This window comes from Prunus persica, chromosome G2, assembly GCF_000346465.2.
Source record: "Prunus persica cultivar Lovell chromosome G2, Prunus_persica_NCBIv2, whole genome shotgun sequence".
Taxonomy (NCBI): domain Eukaryota; kingdom Viridiplantae; phylum Streptophyta; class Magnoliopsida; order Rosales; family Rosaceae; genus Prunus; species Prunus persica.
The window spans coordinates 20,040,548-20,064,759 of NC_034010.1; the positions used below are offsets into that span (position 1 = coordinate 20,040,548).

The window sequence follows — 24,212 nt, forward strand, 5'->3', positions numbered from 1 at the left end:
CCATACGTGGCGTTGGTTGTACCGGCGTATGGGGAGATTATATGTAATACAAAGAAATGAAATAAGGTATCGCCCAAGTGTGGAATTGGATTTTTAGGGAAGAACTACGTGTGGCTTGATCCCTCAAGGAGGGTACGTAGGCAGCCTAAGGTTATTAGGTGCAGCCGCAGACTAAATATTAGTCATAATTTGTATTTGAATTGTTTGGTAGTTGTTTGAGAATTATTAGAAGGCCGAAGGCCATTTATGAGAATTTGCATGAAATGATATTGTGCATGCTGCCAGTTGTGGATATTAAATGTGTTTTTATGCAGGTTGAAATTTTGGAAAATGTCCAATTTATAGGGGAGACTCTGCCGAAATTTCGGCAGGAAGTCTCGGCCTTTAGTAAGTGGGCCTGGCATCGGGGTGATGTCAGGAATCTCAAAGGGTTCGCCTCGGGTTTCGGAAAAATTCGAGGCGGGTCCTTTCACCTAGGGAGGTAACCCAACTTCTGTGATTGGTGATCCCATGAAGGAAGTTCAATGGGTAGAAACAATCCATAATGCGTGACTCATTGAGCACTGTTTATATCATGTGGAGGCATCCCAGAGATGTCCTCATGCTCATCCCTATGACATCAGTGCTATATAATGTGACGTTAGGAAGGGAGTTATCCCTGAATGAGTTTCGAGGCGGGCAATCTCCCGCAGGGTGCAGGTCACATGTACTCTTGGAGAACTCACCTAAGTGAGAGACGTCGTGAGGCCGCGACTGTGAGAATTGGGCTATTCTCTAGCAACTCTCATGAGAATCAAGATTAGCGCATGGCCATAAATAGCGCTACCCCGCTTCCAAGCCTCAACCAATACTATGTGTGGGATATGTTGAAGTTTGGTCAAAGGTACCGAGTTCAATACTGTGTACACTCAGGTTCCTCAAATGGAAACTATCATCACTAAGTGAAGGTTCAAGCCCGGAAGGCACCTACACCTATTGCATAGTATTATGTTGCCCATATGTATATTTTCTTTATATTTTACAATTTTAAAATTTTAAAACCCTTTGTGGGGGATTGTTATTATTTGAAAGGATTTTAAATTTTAAAACGTTTTATTTTCTGTTTTAATTTTTGGATGGTTTCTTTTATTTATTATAGGAGTTACAAATTGTTTAATTTTCAGTTTTTATTTTCTATTCATTGCCACCAACTTTTATGGTTAAATGTGTTTGGAGGTTACGAGTTTTGGATGCCTATAAAAGGCCACTCCTCCTTCACATTTCAAAATACTACAATCAGATTTCTCTATTCTCATACTTTCACATATTCCATACTTTCTATATTATTTTTGGGCAACGGTTCTGTGGCTTGGAGTTTTCTATCCGACTGTGAACATGCTCATAGCGGATTTTAAGCCTGCGTATTGGGGTCGTATCTTGGAGTCTTGTAGACCGTCATTACCTGCACGTAGGAAGGCTACAAAGGCTTTAGGACAGCGTCTTTGACGTGCTTTCACTATACCAGGCTTGCTTTCTTAATCTTAACTTGTTTTATTTATTTGTTTACTTGGCTCTTTATTTTACTTTACTGTTTAATATTTATTTTATATATTATTTATATCTAAAAGTTTTGAATAAGAATTTTATAAAAAGGGAAAAACCACAATTTTTAATAACAAAGTCTGCACCTACTTGCTGCAAAGAGGATCTTTCGCTATTTAAAAGGAACTTCTGATTTTGGCATACTTTATAAAAAGGGTACAAAGGGTGGTTTGATTGGCTTTAACGATAGCGATTATGCTGTAGACTTGGATGATAGAAGGAGCACATTAGGACATGTTTTTACAATAGGATCAGCAGCTGTGTCTTGGTCTTCAAAGAAACAGTCAATTGTGACTTTATCGACTACTGAAGTAGAGTTTGTTGCTGCAGCATCTTGTGCATGCCAAGCTGTTCGGTTAAGGAGGCTACTTGGAAAGCTCAACTTTAATCAGCAATATCCCACACCAATATTCTGTGATAATATTTCTGCAATCAAGTTGTCCAAAAATCCAGTTTTGCATGGAAGGAGTAAGCATATAGATGTGGGTTCTATTTCCTACGTGATCTGTGTAACGATGGTACCATTGATTTGATCTTTTGTAGAAGTGAAGAACAAGCTGCAGATATCCTAACCAAACCTATCAAGTTGCCAGTGTTCTTGAAGCTCAGGAAGATGTTGGGAATTTGCTCTGCCAAGGATATTGTTTAACAGCAGCTGTGATGCGTTTTTATTTAAACTGATGTCTTATGACATTCAATTTATGGGAGGATGTTGAGATTTATCTTAATTTCTGCAGAATAATTATTAGTTCCTATTTTATAAGAGTCAGTTGTTTTTCTTTCCTGGTCTTTAGAAATCCTTCTAGTTGATAGAGTTTGTTAGACGCGTTTTAGTTGTTCCTCTTTATTTGCTAATTAGTTGTTTGTACGCTCCTTTATAAGAAGAGCATGTTTCAGTCATGAATAACCAGTTCAGTTCAGCAATTCTTTTGTCTTCTTATTTTCAAAGCTATCTTTTAGTTCTCACAGTGCTACCACAATCTCCGGACTAAGCGGTTCAAGCCCAACACCACCACCAACAACAAGAAGATGCACAAGATTATATTATTGGAGTAGTTTGGAATAAACAGAAGACACAAGAGTGAAACAACTGAGAGAAAACCAAGCACCATCATAGCCATGCGGCACCAATTATACATACGACTAGCACTACCACTAAGCCTTATAAGTAAGCTGAAGGCAAAACAGTATGCAAGTAAGCTAGACAGCATAACCATCATGGTCAATGGGTGTGTTTGGAACAGATCTTGATGATCAGCTAGATATCTGATCTGGACAAAGGTAAGCAGTATTGGAATGATGAAAGCAAGAATGTCATGATCATGATGGTTAGAATTTCTGGCCGAAGATTTGTTCATCACCTGCAGATTGAGATTGTTGATCAAGCACATGACATTGTATTTAGGGTTAATCATGCCAACATAAAAGTAAAAAATTGCCATCCTAATTTGGTGATAAGGCAGAATATTAGAAGAACAGAAGTTGTTTTTTGTTTTGTAAGTGGTACTATATGGAACTCTGCTTCTATAGTCCTCGCTTCCTGAGGTTGGTTACAATGAATTGAAAATTCACAACCAAAATAATGTATAAATAGGAGGCCCGTGTTCCCTAATCTTCCACAAATGACGTAAACCCCATTATTAAAATGAGTTATTTACACTAACACCCTTATGTGGTTTCTTGTGTTTTCACAAAACCCCTTCAGGTCTCAAAAATTACACGAACACCCATCTGATGTTTCAATTTGTTTTCGCAAAACCCCTTTTAGTTGATTGTTGGTCCAAAATTGATTATTTCATCGGAAAAAAAAAGTATGCAAATGACAAAATTAACTTTAATGAAATATATGCAATCTGATCTCAAGGGCCAACTTTGTCATTTGTAGAATTATTTTGTATAAAATCATCAATCTTTGGACGAAAAATCAATGAAAAAGAGTTTTGGATAAACAATTTAAAACCTCATGAGATGTTCTTATAATTTCCAGGAGATGTTGGTGTAAATAACTCTATTAAAAATACGATTGGATTTCAGCATGCATGTTGGCATGTTGGTCACTCCTAGCTCTCAAATGTGTAGTGTATAGATCATGACCGTTCCTTAATTCATGGGTCCCATTGAATCCTAGCAAGGAACTGATAACCAAGCAAGTAAGAACAGAGGTAGCAAGTTAGAACAGAGGAAACGAAGAAGAAATTGAAAGATTCTGGATTTCTTTATTGCTTTTCTATCTTCATCTCATACAATAATAGCTAGCTCAGCATGTACTTATAGAAGTTTAGCTACAGCGGAATACATGAGCTGTCAATGACTTAAGCTCTAAGTTAATAACAAACTCACTTAACTAACTGACAACTGGCACACCAATTTAAGATTACTTAGCTAAACTTAATATAACTCTAACATTCCCCCTCAAGCGAAGTTGGCGAGAATAGCTTACTTGGCTAAATTTAATATAACTCAAAACAGGAACAGCCCAGATCATAACCATTGTGACTTCGATTATTCGGTGGCTTAGTTATTTTTCTTCTTTTTTAAAATTTGTTTGCTTGGCTCCTTCCTGGAATTTGCATTTAGATTTTTTCTTCTATCTCTCTAGTCTCCCTCTGTTTAAGAGCTCCAATTTGGATAGCAATACTTGTTTTTAGAATTTTTGAAGTTATAGTTTCTTTTAGGATACGTGAAACAACTGACACTCTTTAGTTTGTGTTTTGTTTTTCTTTTATTGGATATTATAAAATGGATTAAATTACCATGAAAGTGAAAAGATAGATATGGTTATGGTTTCACATAACCCCTGAAGTCTTATCCAATGGTTACTATCTCTATCTGAGAATAATATCCAACTAATTCATGAGATTGATTATAATCTATATATATAAAGTAAAAGGTAGAGAATGGTAAAACATTTAAAATACCAGAAAATGTCATTGTGGTTAGTGCAAACATTAAGAATTGAAATTATTAATTAAATGAGGATAATATGTTAAATTTACACTTTTTCATATTTAAAAAAATTAAAATTAAAATTAAAAAAAAAAATGGATCCTATTTTTATGGAACACAACTACCCATTCTTTTTTCAATTCTAAAATTAATTTTAAAATTTTAGTAATATGAAAGTGTGATTTTTTTTAAATAGTAAAATTCATTTTTAATCACCTACAACCCTTTTTTATTTTATTTTTCTATTTAATCACCTAATCTAACTTAAATTTTGATTTATTATATTTTTCGAATTCCAAAACTACCCCTATTTACAAGTATGTGGTGAGTGTATTAAGTCTTGGTTCCTGAATTTAATTAAACAAAATCTTATTATTTAGCTAATGGATAGTCAATCTAATTGCAACCGAGATTGAACCAAACAGCATCATAGTGGCGTGGCACCATTTATATATGCATGCATGACTCTCATGTTCATCACTAATAACGCTAAGCTTCATACGCAGTAGCAGTAGCCCTAATACACCGAAGGTCAAGCAATATGCGATGACGCTGGACAGGACAGAACAACCATCATGATGATCCAGTGCGTTTTGAACAGATCTTCTTATGCATACCTCATCTGCACCAACGTCAGGATTGTCGGAATGGTGAAGGCAAGAATATTGTGGTTTATGCCATGGTGACGTTTAGATGTCGTTGAAGCTTCAAGCAATGTTGGTGGTCTTGCTGCAAAGTTGACGAAGAAGAAGTGCTGATTGTGGATGAAGTGCTGCATGATGACAACATTAGAACTGTGAGGATTGATGATATTATTCATATCCCAATGTAATAAGTTACCATATACTAGCTATTTTGGTGTTGATCAGACAGGATACATATATATATATATATATATATATATATATACACACGTAATGTGGAGAAAGAAGCTGGGTTTTGAGACTTGAAAGTAGTTTTGAAAATAAAATTTTTGAGGCAGAGAGGCAGCTCCTTCAAGAAGAGCTTGGTTAGTTTAGCATTAGGGTTCTTCAGCCAAGGAGATGAGCAAGAATAGTTTATATAGGAGTTTTAGAGAATGGGAGACACGGAAACAGCGCCCAAGTTTCCCTCATATCTTACTCTCTCTCTCTCTCTCTCATATATTACTTTCTTTATCTATTGACAAAATGTTGTGTCCCACCCCAAGGAATAATATCTTTTAATTCTACATTCCTGGTAACTTTTGGTTCCACAAGCTTTGTAACTTTTGTTTTGGGTCAAAAGCTAGCTATTTGTGATGTATTAAGCTCAAAATCCATATTTATATGCTTTTTTTTTTAAATGTTAGAAAATTAAGCATTTAGAATGGGTACATTTAGTCATTGAATTAATCTAATGGATCTTAACAATGAACGTCAGTAAAATTATGTAAGGCTATAAACTCACCCTTTACACTTTATCGTTATCATCACTCGTCCATTTCCATCTCTTTTTCACTTTATCGTTATCTCTCTTCCAACATGAACTCTAATCAACTTTGGAGAATGAAAGTGCTAGTTTTTAGTTTTCACTACCCCTTAAAATTTTGGTAGCAACAGTCCATTGGAACGAATTTTTATTTTTATACAAGTATTATAGCATACGTACAATGGTCACAAACCAATTACATGATATAGAAACACAATCAGGGGCGGAGCCACTCTTAGGTCAAGAGTGGACTTTGTTAAATTTCAGATAGACGGATCAGCGGCCCACTAATAACAACACTGATGGTGTCCCTAATTTAACCACCTAAAAGCCCAGTAGGTGTGAGGTATTATCACAAAAGACTTCAGTATTATTAATAGTAGAACCATTCATTATATTTTGTATTTTATTTAATCAAGTTACCGATGTGGGACTTATATTCTTCAACACGCCCCCTCACGTGTGACTACCACATAGTGGGCCACATGTGGAGTCAAGTTCACATTAGAGTCAAACATTCAAGCCCAACACGTGAACACCACATATTGGATAAGGGTAAACATTCAAGCCCAATATGTGAATACCACATGTTGGGTAATGGGTAAAGGTAAAGGCTCATTAATTCAGGCCCAGTCAATTAACCCGCTCTGATACCATGTTAAATTTCAAAAAGACTGGCCAATGGCCCACTACTAACAACACCGATATTGTCCCCAACTTAATCACCTACAAAGCTCAATAAGTATGGGGTTTTATCACAAAAGGTCTCGGTATTATTAGTACTAAAACCATTCATTATATTTTGTATTTTATTTGGTCAAGTTACTGATGTGGGACTTATATTCTTCAACAGACTTGGCCCCCCAAATTTTTTGACCTCCCTCCTCTACTATATTATATATAATATATTATTATATACACTTAATAATAATATATTAGACATAATTATATACACTTAATAATCGACAACTTGTAATTTAAGTTAATGACCTCTTTAAAATAAATTGGACATGATTAAGTTCGAAATATTTAACTCTAACATGTAAATTTTAAATGATATATAATTGATATACTTTACTTTCTATTTCGATCCTCCTAGTTTTACAATTCTAGTTTCGCTACTGAACATAATTGTACATAACCGGTGATATTTAAATAATATAATGGGACCTATAATTGATTATCTTTGGGACAAATCCACTGTGCTTAGAGGCAAAAGTGGACGTGTCCTCCTGACACTGTTTTGTCCTCGGCATACCGGAGAAAAGAATTTGCAGACGGCCGGCACCAGTTTCAAGGCTAACCCCACCACCACCAGCGAAAACAAGAAGATCAAAACTAGGTAGAGCACAGGCCGCCAGGAAGAGGAGTATGGAAAAAGCAGAAGCCACAAGAGTGAAGCAACTGAGAGTGAGCCAAACAGCAGCATGATGATGTGACACCATTTATACATGTATGCATGACAATCATGTTCATCGCTAGCCGTACCAGCTCTAACAGTAGACCTCATAACTAGCAGTAGTCGCCCGAGTAAGCTGGCCAAGCAGTATGCGAGGATGCTAGCCAGAACAACCACCATAACGAAACGGTGTGTTTCGAACAGATCTTCTTTTGCATATCGCATCTGGACCAACGTCAGGATCATCGAAATGGTGAACGCAAGGATGCTTTTTTTGCCATGACGGCGGTTAGATGTTTGTTGTTGTTGTACTGCAAAGTTGATGAACTGCTGCTGGTGGTTGATGTAACATATGACAACACTAGAACTACTAGGAGGACTAATATTCATCCCCAAATAAAAATGATTAACTCCAGGCATCCTAATTCTATCTGTGGGCTATATTTTGGTTTTCAATTATCCATTTTGTATGGCTAGAAAGAATGGGGAAGTACATATATAAAGGCAGATCAACTGGAAAAACATGTCCAGAAAAGAAAATGAGGACGTATGATAAATAAAGGAGACTGGGAAATATGAGGCAAAAAGAGTGATATCGTAAAGATATATGCAGGATGATATACTCGGTCCGTGTGGGCCTTAAAAGGATGGTAGGGATAAGGTCAAGTCCGTATGGCCGACGTCAGTTCCGTATGGCTGACGTCAAGAAATGTGGTTCAAATGTGCCATTAACGGATATTTTTAGACCGACATCTAATTTCCAACAAAATAAACAAAATAAAAACCGGCATGTAATAAGTTTGACCAGACCATCGGGCGATTGACAGTTGACCACGTTGTTTTGTAAATTTCCTTGTTTTTTTATTATTAAAAAAGAAAAATCATGGTTGGCTTAATTCCGCATGGGGGACTTCCTGGAAGCTGCTATTTGGAAATTGATATGTTTAATTTCACATGATTTTGTATCTTTTTTTTACTTAATTTTGTAAGTTAATTTGGACAAAAGATGCTAATTTTAGTTATTTTCTGGTTTTTCAACTTATGAGTCACGAAATGTATAAATTCGTCAAATATTTCTCGTAATAGAGTTTGACATGATTCTAATTAGAGATGGAAGATAGCATCTTGAAGTTTGTCCATGAATATTTTCATAATTTTTGAAGATTGCTAAGGTGCCCATTTTTAATTAGACAACTATGTTGACGTGCTAATTAATCAAGTAAATTTATTTCCTTGATTAATTAAAGAATTTACTTTCCTATTCTATATAGTTGACAAATTATTGTATAATTAGGAGATACTATTCTAATTGATTACTGTATCTATTTCCTTGTAAAACACTCATGTAAACTCCTATATATTCCTCCTTATGGAGAAGAATAAAACCCAACCTAAAGTATTCAAACCATATTCATATTTTAGCATAGTATCAAAGCAATCGATCCTAGGTTGTCTCTAAACCCTTATCTCAAATTTCTCATATTCAAATCCAAAACCCTAAATCAAATTCCTCATATTCTTCCCCAAATCCAAATCCCTCAAATCTAAAGTCCTCAAATCCTCTTATCAAAATCCCTAAACACATACCCTTAAATCTTATACACGTACATCTCAAATCCAATTCCTACATCAAATTCCTCCAATCACAATTCCTCACATTCTCATATCGCATCTTACATTTGCTGCGATGTCAGGAACCCCTACAATTCTCCCCCTTATTGCAGACTCACAGAAGCATGTGGTCAATCCTGCTGACCCGACTACCCGAACTCATGCTTCTATTACCACCACCAAAGGTTCTACTTTTCATACGTCCTCTCAAAAATTCACATGGATTATCGACTCGAGTGCTACGGATCACATGACATTTGATCCTGGCTAACTTATTGGTCGCAAATCATCCACTCCGTCAGTGGTGTCTAATGCTAATGGTACCCCCTCCCCTGTGGTTGGGGAGGGCTCTCTATCTCTCTCTACTTCCCTACATCGGAATTCTGTATTACTTGTTCCATCTTTGGACCATAACTTGCTAGCTGTTACACAACTTACTACTACTTTGGGGTATTCTGTAACATTTTGGCTGAATCATTGTGTTTTTCAAGACATTCTCACAGGAAAGACGATTGGTTGTGGTACTTAGCGGGGCAAACTCTACTACTTGGACTGGGCACCGAATAGTGAGGTCAAGGTTGGTCAAGCTTTCACAACCAGTGGAACTCGTTCTGAGGGGGAGAGAGACAAAATTTGGTTATGGCATAAACGTCTTGGGCATGCCCCGTTCGGTTATCTTAAGAAGTTGTTTCCATCATTATTTTCCAATCTTGATGTTTCTAGCTTCCAGTGTGATATGTGTGAATGACTAAGAGTCATCGTGTCCCGTTCCCATTAAGTTCAAATAAGAGTTTGGTTCCGTTTTCTCTTGTTCATTCTGATGCTTGGGAACCTGCTCAAATTGCCACTCCAGCTGGGGTGCAATGGTTTGTCACGTTTATAGATGATTGCACACACATGACTTGGGTTTTCCTTCTCAAAACTAAAGGGGAAGTCAGTTCCAAATTTCAACAATTTTATCAAATGGTGGAGACTCAGTTTCATGCCAGAATTCAGGTTCTTCGTTCTGACAATGGCTGAGAATTTCTCAACCATGATCTTAACTAATTCTTACAAGATCATGGCATCATACATCAACGCTTATGCCCTTACACTCCCCAACAGAATGAAGCGGCTGAAGGAAAGAACAGACACTTATTGGAATTCGTTCGTGCGTCTATCTTTGGTGCCAATATGCCACGATCCTTTTAGGGCGAAGCCGTCGTCTCTATAGCATACATTATCAATCGAATCCCCTGTAGTATCCTAAATTTCCAAACACCAAACACTTCACCACCATATCCAAACACCTCCCACCCCAAACCTGGAACCCCGAATTTTCTGTTGTATTGTATTTGTCCACTTACATGATCACCAACAAAGCAAATTAGATCCCCGAGCCAAAAAGTGTGTTATCATCCTCCTAGTCAGAAGGTCTTTACCTCCATAGATGTTGTGTTTCGGGAACATGACTTATATTTTTCAACAGCTCAGGAGGAGAATCGAGAATCCACCATTGCTCCAATTCTCGATTTTTTTACCCAGGACATCACTATGCATCAAAATGACCGGTCGCCAGTGGAAAGCAACCGGTCGCCCCCCTTAGTTCTTTAACTACAGAGACTTGCTTCAAAACGACCGGCCTTTAGCAGACAGTGATTGGTCGCCAAAGGAAAACAATCAGTTGCCTCCACGCTGTCAAAATCAAGAGGAGGAAATTGAACCAGTTTATGAGATTTTGCCCGCTTCAGCTCCAGTACCGCACCAATCACCTGCTGAGGAAGTCATTCAAGTAACATATTTTCTTGAAACTTGTAACACTAATAAAATATCCCATGATGATTTGATTTCAGAAGGCACATAGCCTACATATCAGCTTCCAGAAAGGAAGAACCTGGGCAAACCTCGAGTACAATGTGAAACAGATCTTAAAGTCAAAGGGAAATACCTCATCAATAATTATATACCTCTCAGCAGATTATCAGAGTCACGTGTGCACTATGTGAAGCAATTGGCTGACATATCTATACCCAACAGTGTAACTGAAGCACTAGAAGACCCAAAATGAAAACAAGCTATGAATGAAGAAATATGAGCTCTCCAAAAGAATATCACATGGGAACTCGTGCCATTACCTTATGAAAAGAAGATAGTAGGATGCAGGTGGATTTATACTGTGAAACTCAAAGCAAATGGATCCGTTGAAAGATATAAAGCTATATTGGTGGCGAAGGAGTACACACAGAGATATGGGATACACTACGAGGAGACCTTTGCCCCAGTAGCCAAGATTAATACTATTAGAGTCCTATTGTCTCTAGCAACAAATCTCGATTGGCCACTACATCAGTTTGGTGTCAAAAATGCATTCTTACATGGAGACTTGGAAGAAGAAGTATATATGGACTTACCCCCAAGATGTAATACAGCTCCTGACAAAAAAAAAAATAAAGTTTGCAAGCTCAGAAAGTCATTATATAGGTTAAAGCAATATCTTAGGGCATGGTTTGGCAAATTTACTAAATCTATGAAGAATTTTGGATATACACAGAGTAATTCATATCGCACCCTGTTCTTGAAGCTGGAAACTTACTGCATTGATTGTTTATGTAGATGACATAATCGTAACTGGAAACGACGCAGAAGAGCAACTGAAGTTGCAAAAATATTTGTCTTAGGAATTTGCAAAAATCTATATGAACTCAAAAATAGTGGCTGAATTTATGTTCTATTAATTCCAAAAAACCACCTTTGATATCAAATTAGCTTAACAGCAGTGGGGGGATTATTGTTGTCTGGTCTCTTATATTGTTTTTTGATTCTCTGTTGGATATTAGTCTCTCTTTTTGCTTCTCTTATATTGTTTTTGTGTTTTACCTTAGCCTCTCTATTTGCTTTTCTTATATTGTTTCTTGCTCCTCATGCATTAGTCATTGAAGTTTTGCATGTTTTATTATCAATTTGGGTACCAACTTCACTATATTCTCCAACTTTCATATTGTTCCTTTACAACTTGTTGGTCCTTTTTTCCGCCAACACTCTTTTTGTGGTTTGCTCTTGGGTCGAGCTGCTTTGTAGAGTGAGGAGGTCGTTGGAGCAACACCAATACCCTGATTGGATTTCTGGCTAACAAAAAAGATTTTTTCAACTTCTGAACAAAATTGAAAGTTGGAATAGGTTGACAAGAACGAGCGAGCTCGGGTTGGGCCTTATTGGCCCGTTTCTTCTATCCTGGTCATGCGTAGCTTAGGTGTGGCACTATTGGATATGAGACCAGCCCAATAGACCTAGTATAGGTGGTGTAGGATGTTGGTTTGTTGTATTTACGCTTATTCTAGAATTCTACTCAAGTCATCGTGCTCCAAAGGGGGTACTGGCCTGGATAAGTTCTTTTCTATGCCTCAATTAAGAGGACTTTAATATTCTTTCATTTGTGCGTGTCAATTTGGTAGATACGAGTAATACGTAATCAAACAAGGGAGAAAACAAAGTTGTGGTCAATGTTACCCTATTTGGGTTTAGAAACCTTACTTAAATCCAATGAGCCCTTAGATTGGGCCAAGATTTTGGTCGATTCAGGCCCAAGGATATAGTTCAAGCCTGAATTAACCTTTACTTTCGGACTGATGAAGCCTTCTTGCGGGTAATAGACCTCTATTTTAGGTCCAAACTGGCTGATTTAAGCAATATGAAAGCGAGCTATATATATATATAAGTAGTTAAATACCAGATATTTAAAGAAATAGTCAAGATAAATTCCAAGATTTCTTTATCCGATTTTAACTTGATAATAAAGAAACGCAAGAGTTATAAATTTATCCATTTAACTAATTCAGAATATCGATTACAATGTAAGAAAGATTGGAGATTTCTCTATCCAGTTTGAGCGATACATGAATTTAAACTGATCATTTAAAAGAAATCATACTAAAAGGATGGCAGAGCAACAAAAGATGAACGCGGGAGTTGTCAACTGGTTATTTGAATATCAAGCAGGTTTGTTTGAAAAGGTCTTGAGTTTTTCAAGTGCTTTTGAGACGTAGCGTCTAGTTTTGGAGAGAGAGTCCCCTTTTTCTATTGCGGAGGCTCTATATTTATAGGCGAAAAGGCTTAATGATGAAGTCTCTTATTGGTTTTGGCTTCTCTGTTAAATTTGCTCAATTGTTACCTTAGTCTCTCTTGGTTTCTTTTTTTCTCTGTTTGCATATAACTTATTGGGGTTATTCCCTTTTCGTCATTACTCCAAAACTAAAAGATTTCAGCTGCATAATGGAAAAATCCTCATGCGTGTTAGTCATTAAAGTTTTGCATATATTGTTATCAATTGGTCTATTCACAATTTCATGTGCCACAAAACCATTCGTCAATCATTGGAAAAGTACAAAGGAACAACAAGTTTCAAGAGTGTGTGCAGGAGAAGCGAGGTGAAAGGATAAAGTGTAACCATTTTGTCTTTTTTAATTTGTTTTCTTTTGTGAAAATTGAAATTGATAAATATTTTGATGTGATGAGATGAGTTACCCAAATATGCATTCTAAATTTATAATGGGTTGGTCTAAAATTGACTCAATCCAATCCATGCCCACCCCTACATTGTAATTGGAATTGTGACTTGGGAGTCTTTTGAAATTACACATGTACATAGAAGCATCATTAAGTACAACGTTATTTCTAAATTGGAGTTTACTAGCCACGAAACTGGACAATAGTCATCCTAAATTTTCATTCTTTTTCACATGTTATTTCAAGAAATAAAAGATATAGAAACATAATTGTATGTAATTGGTGATATTGAAATAATATGATGGGACCTATGATTGATTAACTTTGGGACAAATCCACTGTGCTTAGGGGCAAAAGTGGACTTGTCCTCCTGCCACGGTTTTGTCCCCGGCATATCGGAGAAAAGAATTTGCCAACGGCCGGCACCAGTTTCGAGGCTAACACCAGCAGCACCAGCGAAAACAAGAAGATGAAAACTAGGTAGTGCACAGGCCCCCAGGAAGAGGAGTGTGGAAAAAGCAGAAGCCACAAGAGTGAAGCAACTGAGAGTGAGCCAAACAGCAGCATGATGATGTGGCACCATTTATATATGTATGCATGACAATCATGTTCATCGCTAGCCGTACCTGCACTAGGCCTCATAACTAGCAGTAGTCGCCCGAGTAAGCTGAAGGCCAAGCAGTATGCAAGGACGCTAGATAGAGCCACCACCATAAGGAAACGGTGCGATTCGAATAGATCTTCTTGTGGATATCGCATCTGGACCAACGTCAGGATCGTCGAAATGGTGAACGGAAGGATGCTTTTTTTGCCATGACGGCAGTTAAATGTTTGTTGTTGTTGTGCTGCAAAGTTGATGAACAGCTGCTGGTGGTTGATATAACATATGACAACACTAGAACTACTACGAGGACTAATATTCATCATTCCCACATTAAAATGATTATTTCCAGGCAGATCAACTGGAAAAACATGTGCAAAAAAGAAAATGACGACGTGCGATAAATAAAGGAGACTGGGAATATGAGTCGAAGAGAGTGATAACGTAAGCTATATATAGGAAGTTGGGATCCGGCAGCATGAAACATATTATAGTAAAAACAACGTGAACGACGTAGCAAAAACAATAAGGTATATCTAATATCGACAAGCAATTGAAACATCAATGCCTTTTGCTTCAAGCAAAGTTGGTGCTTCATTAATTTTGTGTAGCAAATGAATGGTTTTGTGAAAATTCTTATCCAAAATGACTCATTTATCCAAAAACCAGAAAACCAATTTCCTTTACTGAGAATCATTATTAGGTGGGTTGAACTGTACTTTTTCATACAAAAAAGGGTCGGTTTCTTATTCTAAAGTAGTCATTTTATTGGCTTCGATTTGAACATTTCATTCAGGTAAAAAAAACCTCTGCACTATTTTCCAATCCATTGGAATAGAATAAAACTGTTTGCACTGAGCATCTGTTATCATCTTGAAGTAGGACAAAAATTAATGAATAGACTAATATGGTACATATATTATATAATTAAAAAAAGTCAAAGCTTCACCATCTTACAAAGTTTAGGGTTACTTTTTAATTGTTATAATATATTAAATATTATTAATTAAAAACAAATATATCACTTATTAGGCCAGATTCAAGAATGGAAATAACAATATCATTCCCAACCTGTCTTTAATCGGATATTTTGAAAAATTGAAGATCTCGGTACTTACCCCCGTTAGGTGCCAGGACCCAATGGGAAATTTAGCCATTCCTAGTGCAAATTGACCTGTTATTCTTGTAGATAAGTTTTTATCGATCTCACGGAGTTAAAGTGAGTTAGCCAATTTGGATTGTAACACTCTCGAAAGTGAGTTAGCCAAAAACCTCATAGTCATCAACTTGTTAAAAAAATTTAACCCACTTTTTTCTTGAAAATCTGGACTCATCATGCGAACCTCAGTATTTTATTTTTGTTACAATACTGAATAAATTTGGAGCACAACTGAATAAGTAGTGGGGCTGATTGTTGATGAAGTACGTGACATTGTGATGATCAGGATTGATCATCATACCAAACTTAAAATGATGAATGAATTGCATTGCTACTGAAACTTTAGATATTGCTAGTGAGAAATTAAGTTCGGTACTCGGCTTTTTATTAGCCAAATATGTTAAAGAATATGAGTCATACATTGAAAACTAACTAAATATAATACAAATTATAATGAATGGTTCTACTACTAATAACACCGAGGTCTTTATGATAAAATTTTACATTTATTGGACTTTATAAGTAATTAAATTGAGAACAACATCGATGTTACTAATAGTGAGCCACTAATCCGTGTTTCTGAAATTTAACCAAATGTGAATTCACAAGTACCGCCTAGGAATACCTTTAGACGGACATCTAATTTCCAACCCAAAAAAAAAAGAAGAAAAAAAACCGACATATGATAAGTTTGACCAAAGAGAAAACGGCCACAAACAAAGCAGTAATCATATTAAAGTAGAGGCAGCTGAAGCAGACAGGGGTGGGGAGGGACCATCAAGCCATGTAGGGACCAGAGTGTTAGAGAGAAGATCAAGAGCGTTCGGCTGTAATTACTTATGCATGGGTCCTACTGGCTCCTAAAAACAAATGGTGCAGATCAGGGTATATGAGTTATTGGAGAGGGTGAAAAGCAGTGAATCAATCCCTGAAGCTCTCTCCCATATGTTTCAAATAAATAAATAAAAGTCGAAAAGGTTGCGATTGGATCATGCGATAACATTGACATAAGCACACCGGTCATGTCATTGACCTGTAGTATACGTACAGCTATAAGTGATTATTCTATAACTACGTTGCTTTTTAAATTTCCTTGTTTTTTTATTATTAAAAAAGAAAAATCATGGTCGGCTTAATGCCGCAGGGGGGGAATTCCTGGAAGCTGCTATTTGGAAATGAACCACGAAGAACAGTGAGAAATAACAGACATTCCTTCATGGTCATGGATTTGCAATTTAAGGTGAACCATATGAGAATTGTGAGAAAGAAACACTTTTTTTTATTTTCGTAATGCGTGCCTTCGATTGGAGATACTACATTAGAATAGGTTAATTACAAACACTTTTATTTAAGGCGATAACGAAGCTTAAGAGACCTGTGTCGATTTGGTCTTGTTGTGAGTAATTCTTGCATGGCCCGAAGAAAGTACAGAAAGTATTCACAGCACAAAGGAAACATTCAACGTAATTGCCTCATGCATGGCCCGTTCACTCCTGGATTAATTCGGTGCATGCATAATCTTTGCTTCGATCATAAGAATGGCAAATTCAATGGGCACGTCGAGCTTAGATCTGGGGAAGAGATCACAAATGGGCCCAGTCAACTGGAGGTACCAAAGCGTGTGCCTTGAATTTGTCCCCTTCGAAACCTCTAAAAAGTCCCAAGTGATGTGGAATTTGCCATGTCATGCCACATTGGTTCAAGAGTAACCAATTTTGCTTCTGAAATCTGCTTCTATTCTCGAAATCCACTTCACTCATTGAGAATTTTTAAGAGTTAAACTTTTACTTTACATTTTCTATTTGGTGAGGTTTGGATTTTCATTATGAAATTTTGAAAATTGGTTTTTGAAATCTGCATCTAGGGTTTAATTTAAACACTTCATCATTCTAACTAGATCAGATTCTTTGGGTTTCTTCAAGGGGATGGTTTCTTGAAGAATTGCAAAGGTAGGTAGTGCTCATTTCCTAAATAGACCTAAGATTGTTTGAGCTTGAGATTACTTTTTCTGTAAGAATCTTTTTGACTTAGTGAATTGCCTGGTCGGAGTGATGACCCCCATTTTTTTTTTTCCAGTGATGAGTTTCTGGGTGAACATTTCTTGTCTATTGTTCTTGATTTTATGATTAGTCATACTATATCTATTATCTCTAAAGTACTGATGAATGTTCACACACCTTTCATTCTTGTTATTGCTAGCGCATAGGATGCCTAGATTGATGAGTCCTTCTGAGTGTCTAAGTTGTCACATAGTTTTTTTTTTTTTTAACTTGCATGTTTTAACATTTGATTTGTGGTAAGTCTGTGTTGGACTTGTTTGTTCATAGGTTTATGACTACTAATTGACTAGTTATATTATTACTCGGAACAGTTATCATTGTTGTCTTAAATATATCCATTGAAGTTTTAATTTACCCATTCACTTAAGTACTAATTTCAAATCATCATCCCCAACATAAGAAAAAAAATTTGATGAATTACCCCATTGTATACGCCATAAGTAAGCTTGTGACACATAACTATATACATATGAATCAATTTAACTTTTGTCAACTATTATTCTAAAGATTCGATTGCTTCTTCCTTCTTTTAAAAAAAGAAATTTTTTGTTCCTTTCGTCCTTCTTGGAATCTGCATATAGATGTAAACCACAAATATTAAATTTTACATGTAATTAAGTTAGGAATAGACTAAATAATGAGTGAAATATAGCTCAATTCATTAAGTTTTTTTTTTTCTATTCATATGGACATAGGTTTGAAATGAGTAAATGACGCACTTGATTCTTGGAGAAATATGGACAAATGCACCACTGTTATTTAAGCGTTGAAGGAAAAATGTTATAGTCAAACAAAGTAAGGCAAATTTTCAATTATGCTCATATTATTATTCTTCTTCAATATAGAGATATTTATTTATACAAGTATAAAGATGTGTTAACTCTAAATAAAATATGAAATATATCTAAATTACAATAAAAAATAAATCTCATTTATAAGTAACTAAAATCCTAAATAAATAAGGAATCAAAAACCAAACTAAATAATTACTCGCTAACAATTTAAGCGTTGAAGGAGCAAGCCAACAATTTAAGCTTTCTTGGGGCAAACGTCTCGAAAGCACATTGGTGCATGGGTCCCCCTCGATCCCAGAAGAAAAATAGTTGTTGTACTGAATAAGTCTGAAGAGAATAATTTCATGGTCCCTGCATGCAATGTGTACTTCAGAAATACGAGCTCGTCTACACAATTCTCATATAGAGGACGAGACAGCGTCACAATCTGGCTGGTCCTAATTCAGAAAGTTCACGGTGGCCCCAATACCAGGCATAGTTACAACTTAAGAGGTCGGCAGGTTAATGCAGTGATGGGACTAAAAGATATAAATAAATAAATCATAGGCATCAAAGGTATACGATTTATACTCCTGCCATGCTGCCAAAAAAATAAAATAAAACGTGCAATATAATATAATACTAACTTTGAAGAAGAGAGTCAATAAAATATATATATGAACTCAAAAATAGCGGCTGAATTTATGTTCTATTAATTCCAAAAACCACCTTTGATATCACATTAGCTTAACAGCAGTGGGGGGATTATTGTTGTCTGGTTCTCTTATATTGTTCTTTGCTTCTCTGTTAGATATTAGTCTCTCTTTTTGCTTCTCTTATATTGTTTTTGTGTTTTACCTTAGCCTCTCTGTTTGCTTTTCTTGTATTGTTTCTTGCTCCTCATGCATTAGTCATTGAAGTTTTGCATGTTTTATTATCAATTTGGCTACCAACTTCACTATATTCTCCAACTTTAAGATTGTTCCTTTACAACTTCTTGGTCCCTTTTTCCGTGGACCCTCTTTTTGTGGTTTGTTTTTGGGTCGAGCTGCTTTGTAGAGTGAGGAGGTCGTTGGAGGAACATCAATGCTCTGATTGGATTTCTGGCTCGCGAAAAAGATTTTTTCAACTTCTGAACAAAATTGAAAGTTGGAACAGGTGACAAGAACGAGCGAGCTCGGGCTGGGTCTTATTGGCCCGTTTCTTCTATCCTGGTCATACGTTGCTTAGGTGTGCCACTATTGGATATGAGACCAGCCCAATAGACCTGGTATAGGTGGTGTAGGATGTTTGTTTGTTGTATTTGCCCTTATTCTAGAATTCTACTCAAGTCATCGTGCTCCAAAGGGGGTACTGGCTTGGATAAGTTATTTTCTATGCCTCAATTAAGACGACTTTAATATTCTTTCATTTGTGCGTGTCAATTTGGTAGATACGAGTAATACGTAATCAAATAAGGGAGAAAACAAAGTTGTGGTCAATGTTACCCTATATGGGTTTAGAAACCTAACTTAAATCCAATGAGCCCTTAGATTGGGCCAAGATTTTGGTCGATTCGGGCCCAATGATATAGTTCAAGCCTGAATTAACCTTTACTTCCGGACTGACAAAGCCTTTTTGCGGGTTATAGACCTCTGTTTTAGGTCCGAATTGGATGATTTAAGCAATATGAAAGTGGGATATATATATATATGCAGTTAAATAGTAGATATTTAAAGAAATAGTCAAGATAAATTCCAAGATTTCTTTATCCGATTTTAACTTGATAATAAAGAAACGCAAGAGTTATAAATTTATCCATTTAACTAATTCAGAATATCAATTACAATGTAAGAAAGATTGGAGATTTCTCTATCCAGTTTGAGCGATACATGAATTTAAACTGATCATTCAAAAGAAATCATACTAAAAGGATGGCAGAGCACAAAAGATGAACGCGGGAGATGTCAACTGGTTATCTGAATATCAAGCAAGTTTGTTTGAAAAGGTCTTGAGTTTTTCAAGTGCTTTTGAGACGTAGCTTCTAGTTTTGGAGAGAGAGTCCCCTTCTTCTATTGCGGAGGCTCTATATTTATCGGCGAGAAAGCTTAATGATGAAAGTTGAAAGAGGGTATTTGGCTACTATCCAAAGTCAGCTGTTGATTTGGACCAGTTCATAGGTGAAAGGATGGAATGTCTTTGACAAAACCGTTGATTATGGTGTTTCTCTAACTTGAGTTCTCTGCATCTGGAAATCCAGTTGGCAATTGGCTCCTTCCAGTCCTGGTGGCTTTTATCCAGCTTGCTTTTCTTGTTGGACGAAAAGGTGGTCAAGTCGTCATTAATGGTGACAATCCTTCTTCAGACCCTCGCGTGGGTCTATGTGTAACGGTTACCAATTTTTTTAACTTTAGTGTGGCTCAAAGTTTTGGGCTTCTATTAATTTTTATCCATTTGTCAGCCCATTATTAAAAGAGTTCCTTTTGTCTTTTCCAAAGAAAAGAAAATGAAAGATATTGGGCCTGAGCTTCAATTCTTTTTTTGAGAGATAGACTATTTTTGGCCCATTTTTCAAATATGGTACAAACACTACTTTTACTAAACATGTTCTCAGCAAGTACTATAAGGCACAGTTTATACTTTATCTTTTCTCCAATGATATAGACTTATATCGCTTGGCACATACAATATACAATGCCAAGTTGAGTGCAGTTAAACCAGCTGACAGGAAGAAAAACCTGTCCAAATGACCATCATTCAGATTCGGAGGAACCCAACCGGGCTGTCCATTCTTCGTCGTGATCTCCATCACCACCGTTAAAATCATGCTTGCAACATAACTACCCATTGCTGATGAAGTCATCCACAAAGCTATCCCCAAGCTCTTCAGTCCATCTGGTGTTTGTGAAGAATAAAACTCCATTTGTGAAACATATACAAATGCCTCAGACACTCCCACAAGCACATACTGTGGAGTCTGCCAGAAGATACTCAAAGAACTCGTCTCTTCTCCGCTGTTGCTAGCATATTTTAGTCTCTTTCTCTCAACAAAGCCAGCAATTACCAATCCTACAATTCCAATTGTAAGGCCAATTCCAATTCTTTGTAGCGCGCTTGGAGGCTTCGGTTCTCTTTTTGTTACCTTGGTGTACAAAGGAACAATGAGTTTGTCATATAATATGATGAAGAGGGAGGTGCTAACAATGTCAAATGCAGTCATGCTGGCTGGAGGTATTTGAAAGTTTGAGACCCTCCTATCCATGGCGGCTCCCTGCTCGACAAAAAGAGAAAGCACTTGAATGAACACCATAGAGGAGAGGACGGTGCAAAGCCATACTGGCAATAGTCTCAGTATGCATTTCACCTCTTCAACCTGTGTCACAGTGCAAAGATGCCATGGATTTGGAGTTTGTCCTTGGTTTGACATCAGCGAGATATCATCACAGGTAATAAAGGCCGCTCGATCAAGAAACCTGTAAATCGAAAGATGATCAAAGAATTACAGAATGATACTCATTAGAAACCTCTGAGTGTGACTAATGCAGGGGCCAATTCTGTCATGAAATTTTCTTTACAGGACACTGGTCTTATAATTTTCAATAAAAAGTAATTGAATTATAATTAGTTTCATAGAAAAGCCATTTAATTGAAAATGCTTACTTGAAGCCTTTCGTGTGAAGGATTCTTCTCGAACCATTTGTTTCACTCCCCCTTCCAATGGTCTCATAAAGTCCTTCTCCATTTGAGGGCAGCTCATGATTTATCTTCCTCGTGGAAGCTACTATCACTTGGGAGAACCTAGAAATGGGATTTCCAGAAGCCTTGAAGTGTCTGTACCGACAACTACCACCTAAAAACAATACAGACCCAACAACAGAAGAACCAGTACATATCCAAAAGGCCGGCACCCAATGCCCCATGCTCTCCATATAAACCAATACTGTCTCGGCAACCAAGCATCCAAGATTTAATGCCACATAAAAATAGCTGTAGAATGAAGTCTTGGCTTGCTTTTCTTCTGAATCTTCCTCATCAAATTGGTCTGCACCAAAGGCAGCCAATGCGGGTTCAGGGGCTCCATTTCCAAGAGCAATAAGATAAATTGATATGTAGAACATAGCAACTTCCATTGGTCTATGAGGCTCACATAACTGGCCTATTTCACCACAACCAGGAGGTCTGAGCAGAAATAAGTTGGTTGACAAGGATAATGCTATCAACCCCTGCAAAAATCAAAGGAGGTTAAGATAATACAAAATTTTGGAGAAGAGTGAGCATTCATATGGCTGACATGCCATAAGGGGGAGATGGTCGTGAACGTTGGAAGGCAAACTTACAATGGTGTGGACAATTTGAAATGTGACGCAAGTAAGGTATCTTCCCAAGTAGGAGTCACTAAGAAGAGCACCAATTAGAGAGCAGAAATAGAACGTTCCCATCCATCTGCTGAATGTGTTTGCTGCCTCTGCATTGGTCTGCCTCAGTACTGATTTGGCAAAAAGAACCATATTTACTTCAACTCCAGCAAATGCCAGTGAAACTAGTCCTTGATTGACTGTCACAGTAAAAGAAAAAAAAAGTACCAGTATATTAAGAAATAGATATTAACATTTTTGTGTTTCGGATACTAAAGGATACCTATTAGAACAATACCAAAACCAGAAATGATAGGAATTACCATTAATAACCTCAATGATGATGTGTGAACTATAGGAACACATACCTAATAACAACATTCCACATCTCCACCCACCAGTGCTCCCTTTTAGGGCTGGTTTTCCATACCAATCAACTGAGCCATCTCTTGTGCATGCATTCAAAAGTCTCTTCTCGCCACCTTTCCATTGATCGACCTCAAACACCTTCCAAATGAAAATTATCGACATATTAAACATATCCAGCCAGGCCTTATATAGAATATAAAATTCTAAGTGTTAATCATCCGTATATACGAAACACTGTGCCAAAGATGAACATTTGATGTTGTTATTTCAACCAAGAAAATCTTGGAAAAACATAACATAGATTATGAGTGTGCTTGTGCTATGGAATGGAAATAGGACATTTGTTCCCAGAGGCCTCCCTAGGTGCTTCAGACTTCTTTCAGTTATCATATCAAATTCAAAATCAGATTTAAGTAATCACAATTTGCTTTCAAAATATGGGAATTCAGTGCTGTCTACAGCTGTGGCAAATAGGATATATTGTAGCATCAAGATCATAAATGAAATTTCCAATATTTGCTTAGTTCTGAAGATTTGCACTTCTAATACTTTTATTAATTAGCTTTATGCAACCCCAAAAAGAAAATTAAATAAGGCAAGGGATAACAGATTGTGTCTGCACAACGCAATGTACAGAGAAGAAGTTTTAAATGTTAATAGCTAGGGGCAAGGGATGATGGATATGAAACAACATTGAAACTAAACTACAGAAAAAGAAGAAAAATTGTGAAGGATTGGAACCATGTTCTCGAATTATATAACTGGGCAAAGAGATAACATACATACATATATATATATATATGGAAATCTATACAGAAAAGAGAAGAAAAGTAAACTGGCTAAGCATTATAATTTTATAAACCATATCATTGCTCTGAGTTAGAAGATACCTTGAAGTTATTATCACTAAGTGCTGAAGTTGCAGAAGGTTCTGATTCTGGATCCATAGCTAGCTCTAAGCCTCTCCAACACACTTTCTGTGATAACAGAGGTTGGTTGGTGAATGGTGGGTTAATTTAAGATGACGAAGGACACATTTACTTATAGAAAATCTACAAACTTGAGCACAGAAGATTGCTCTGATAATCTAAGAGAACGACATGTGTCCTGAGAACATAGTCCACATGTAGACATGCAGTAGGGACTTCAGATTTAGTCATGCAGTGGGGACTTCAGATTAAGTCAAAACAGAAGCATGGCATTTTAACACCCCATTGTGACTACAGACGTCATAGTTTTTCTGCAAGGATTCATGTCCTTTTGTCATATTTATAGCACATTGGGAAGCTTTACTTTTGCGCTAAAAAACCTCTCATTACTCAGTTATTCACCATACTTATTTATCAAATAATATCTCCCTATACTTATTACTATCTTATATATATTATTATCTAATAGAAAACACGCCTTGACAAGCAATTGTCACAAAGTTATACTTATATTCTTAT

General features: G+C 36.6%; 1 protein-coding gene across 2 annotated transcripts; it reads right to left on the reverse strand.

Moving 5' to 3' along the window:
- Positions 20,678–23,761, reverse strand: LOC18787296 (protein NRT1/ PTR FAMILY 7.3). 2 transcript variants are annotated; one of them, XM_020558101.1, is made up of 6 exons: positions 23,655–23,756; positions 22,764–22,902; positions 22,378–22,595; positions 21,701–22,263; positions 21,405–21,513; positions 20,678–21,311 (listed from the first exon to the last, which is right to left on the reverse strand). In XM_020558101.1, exons 1-6 carry the CDS (start codon positions 23,709–23,711, stop codon positions 20,682–20,684), a joined length of 1,716 nt encoding a protein of 571 aa, XP_020413690.1. In that variant the 5' UTR covers positions 23,712–23,756; the 3' UTR covers positions 20,678–20,681. The 2 variants fall into 2 exon arrangements, with proteins under 2 accessions (XP_020413690.1, XP_007219218.2); XM_007219156.2 differs by having other exon boundaries at positions 20,678–21,513; positions 23,655–23,761.

Coding starts and splice junctions, on each gene's coding strand:
- LOC18787296 (XM_007219156.2), bottom strand. CDS start 23,711: ATGGATCCAGAATCAGAACCTTCTGCAACTTCAGCACTTAGTGATAAT. Junction 22,596..22,763: donor ATGTGGAATGTTGTTATTAG/GTATGTGTTCCT, acceptor TTACTGTGACAG/TCAATCAAGGACTAGTTTCA. Junction 21,514..21,700: donor CTTCACACGAAAGGCTTCAA/GTAAGCATTTTC, acceptor TTCGATTTACAG/GTTTCTTGATCGAGCGGCCT.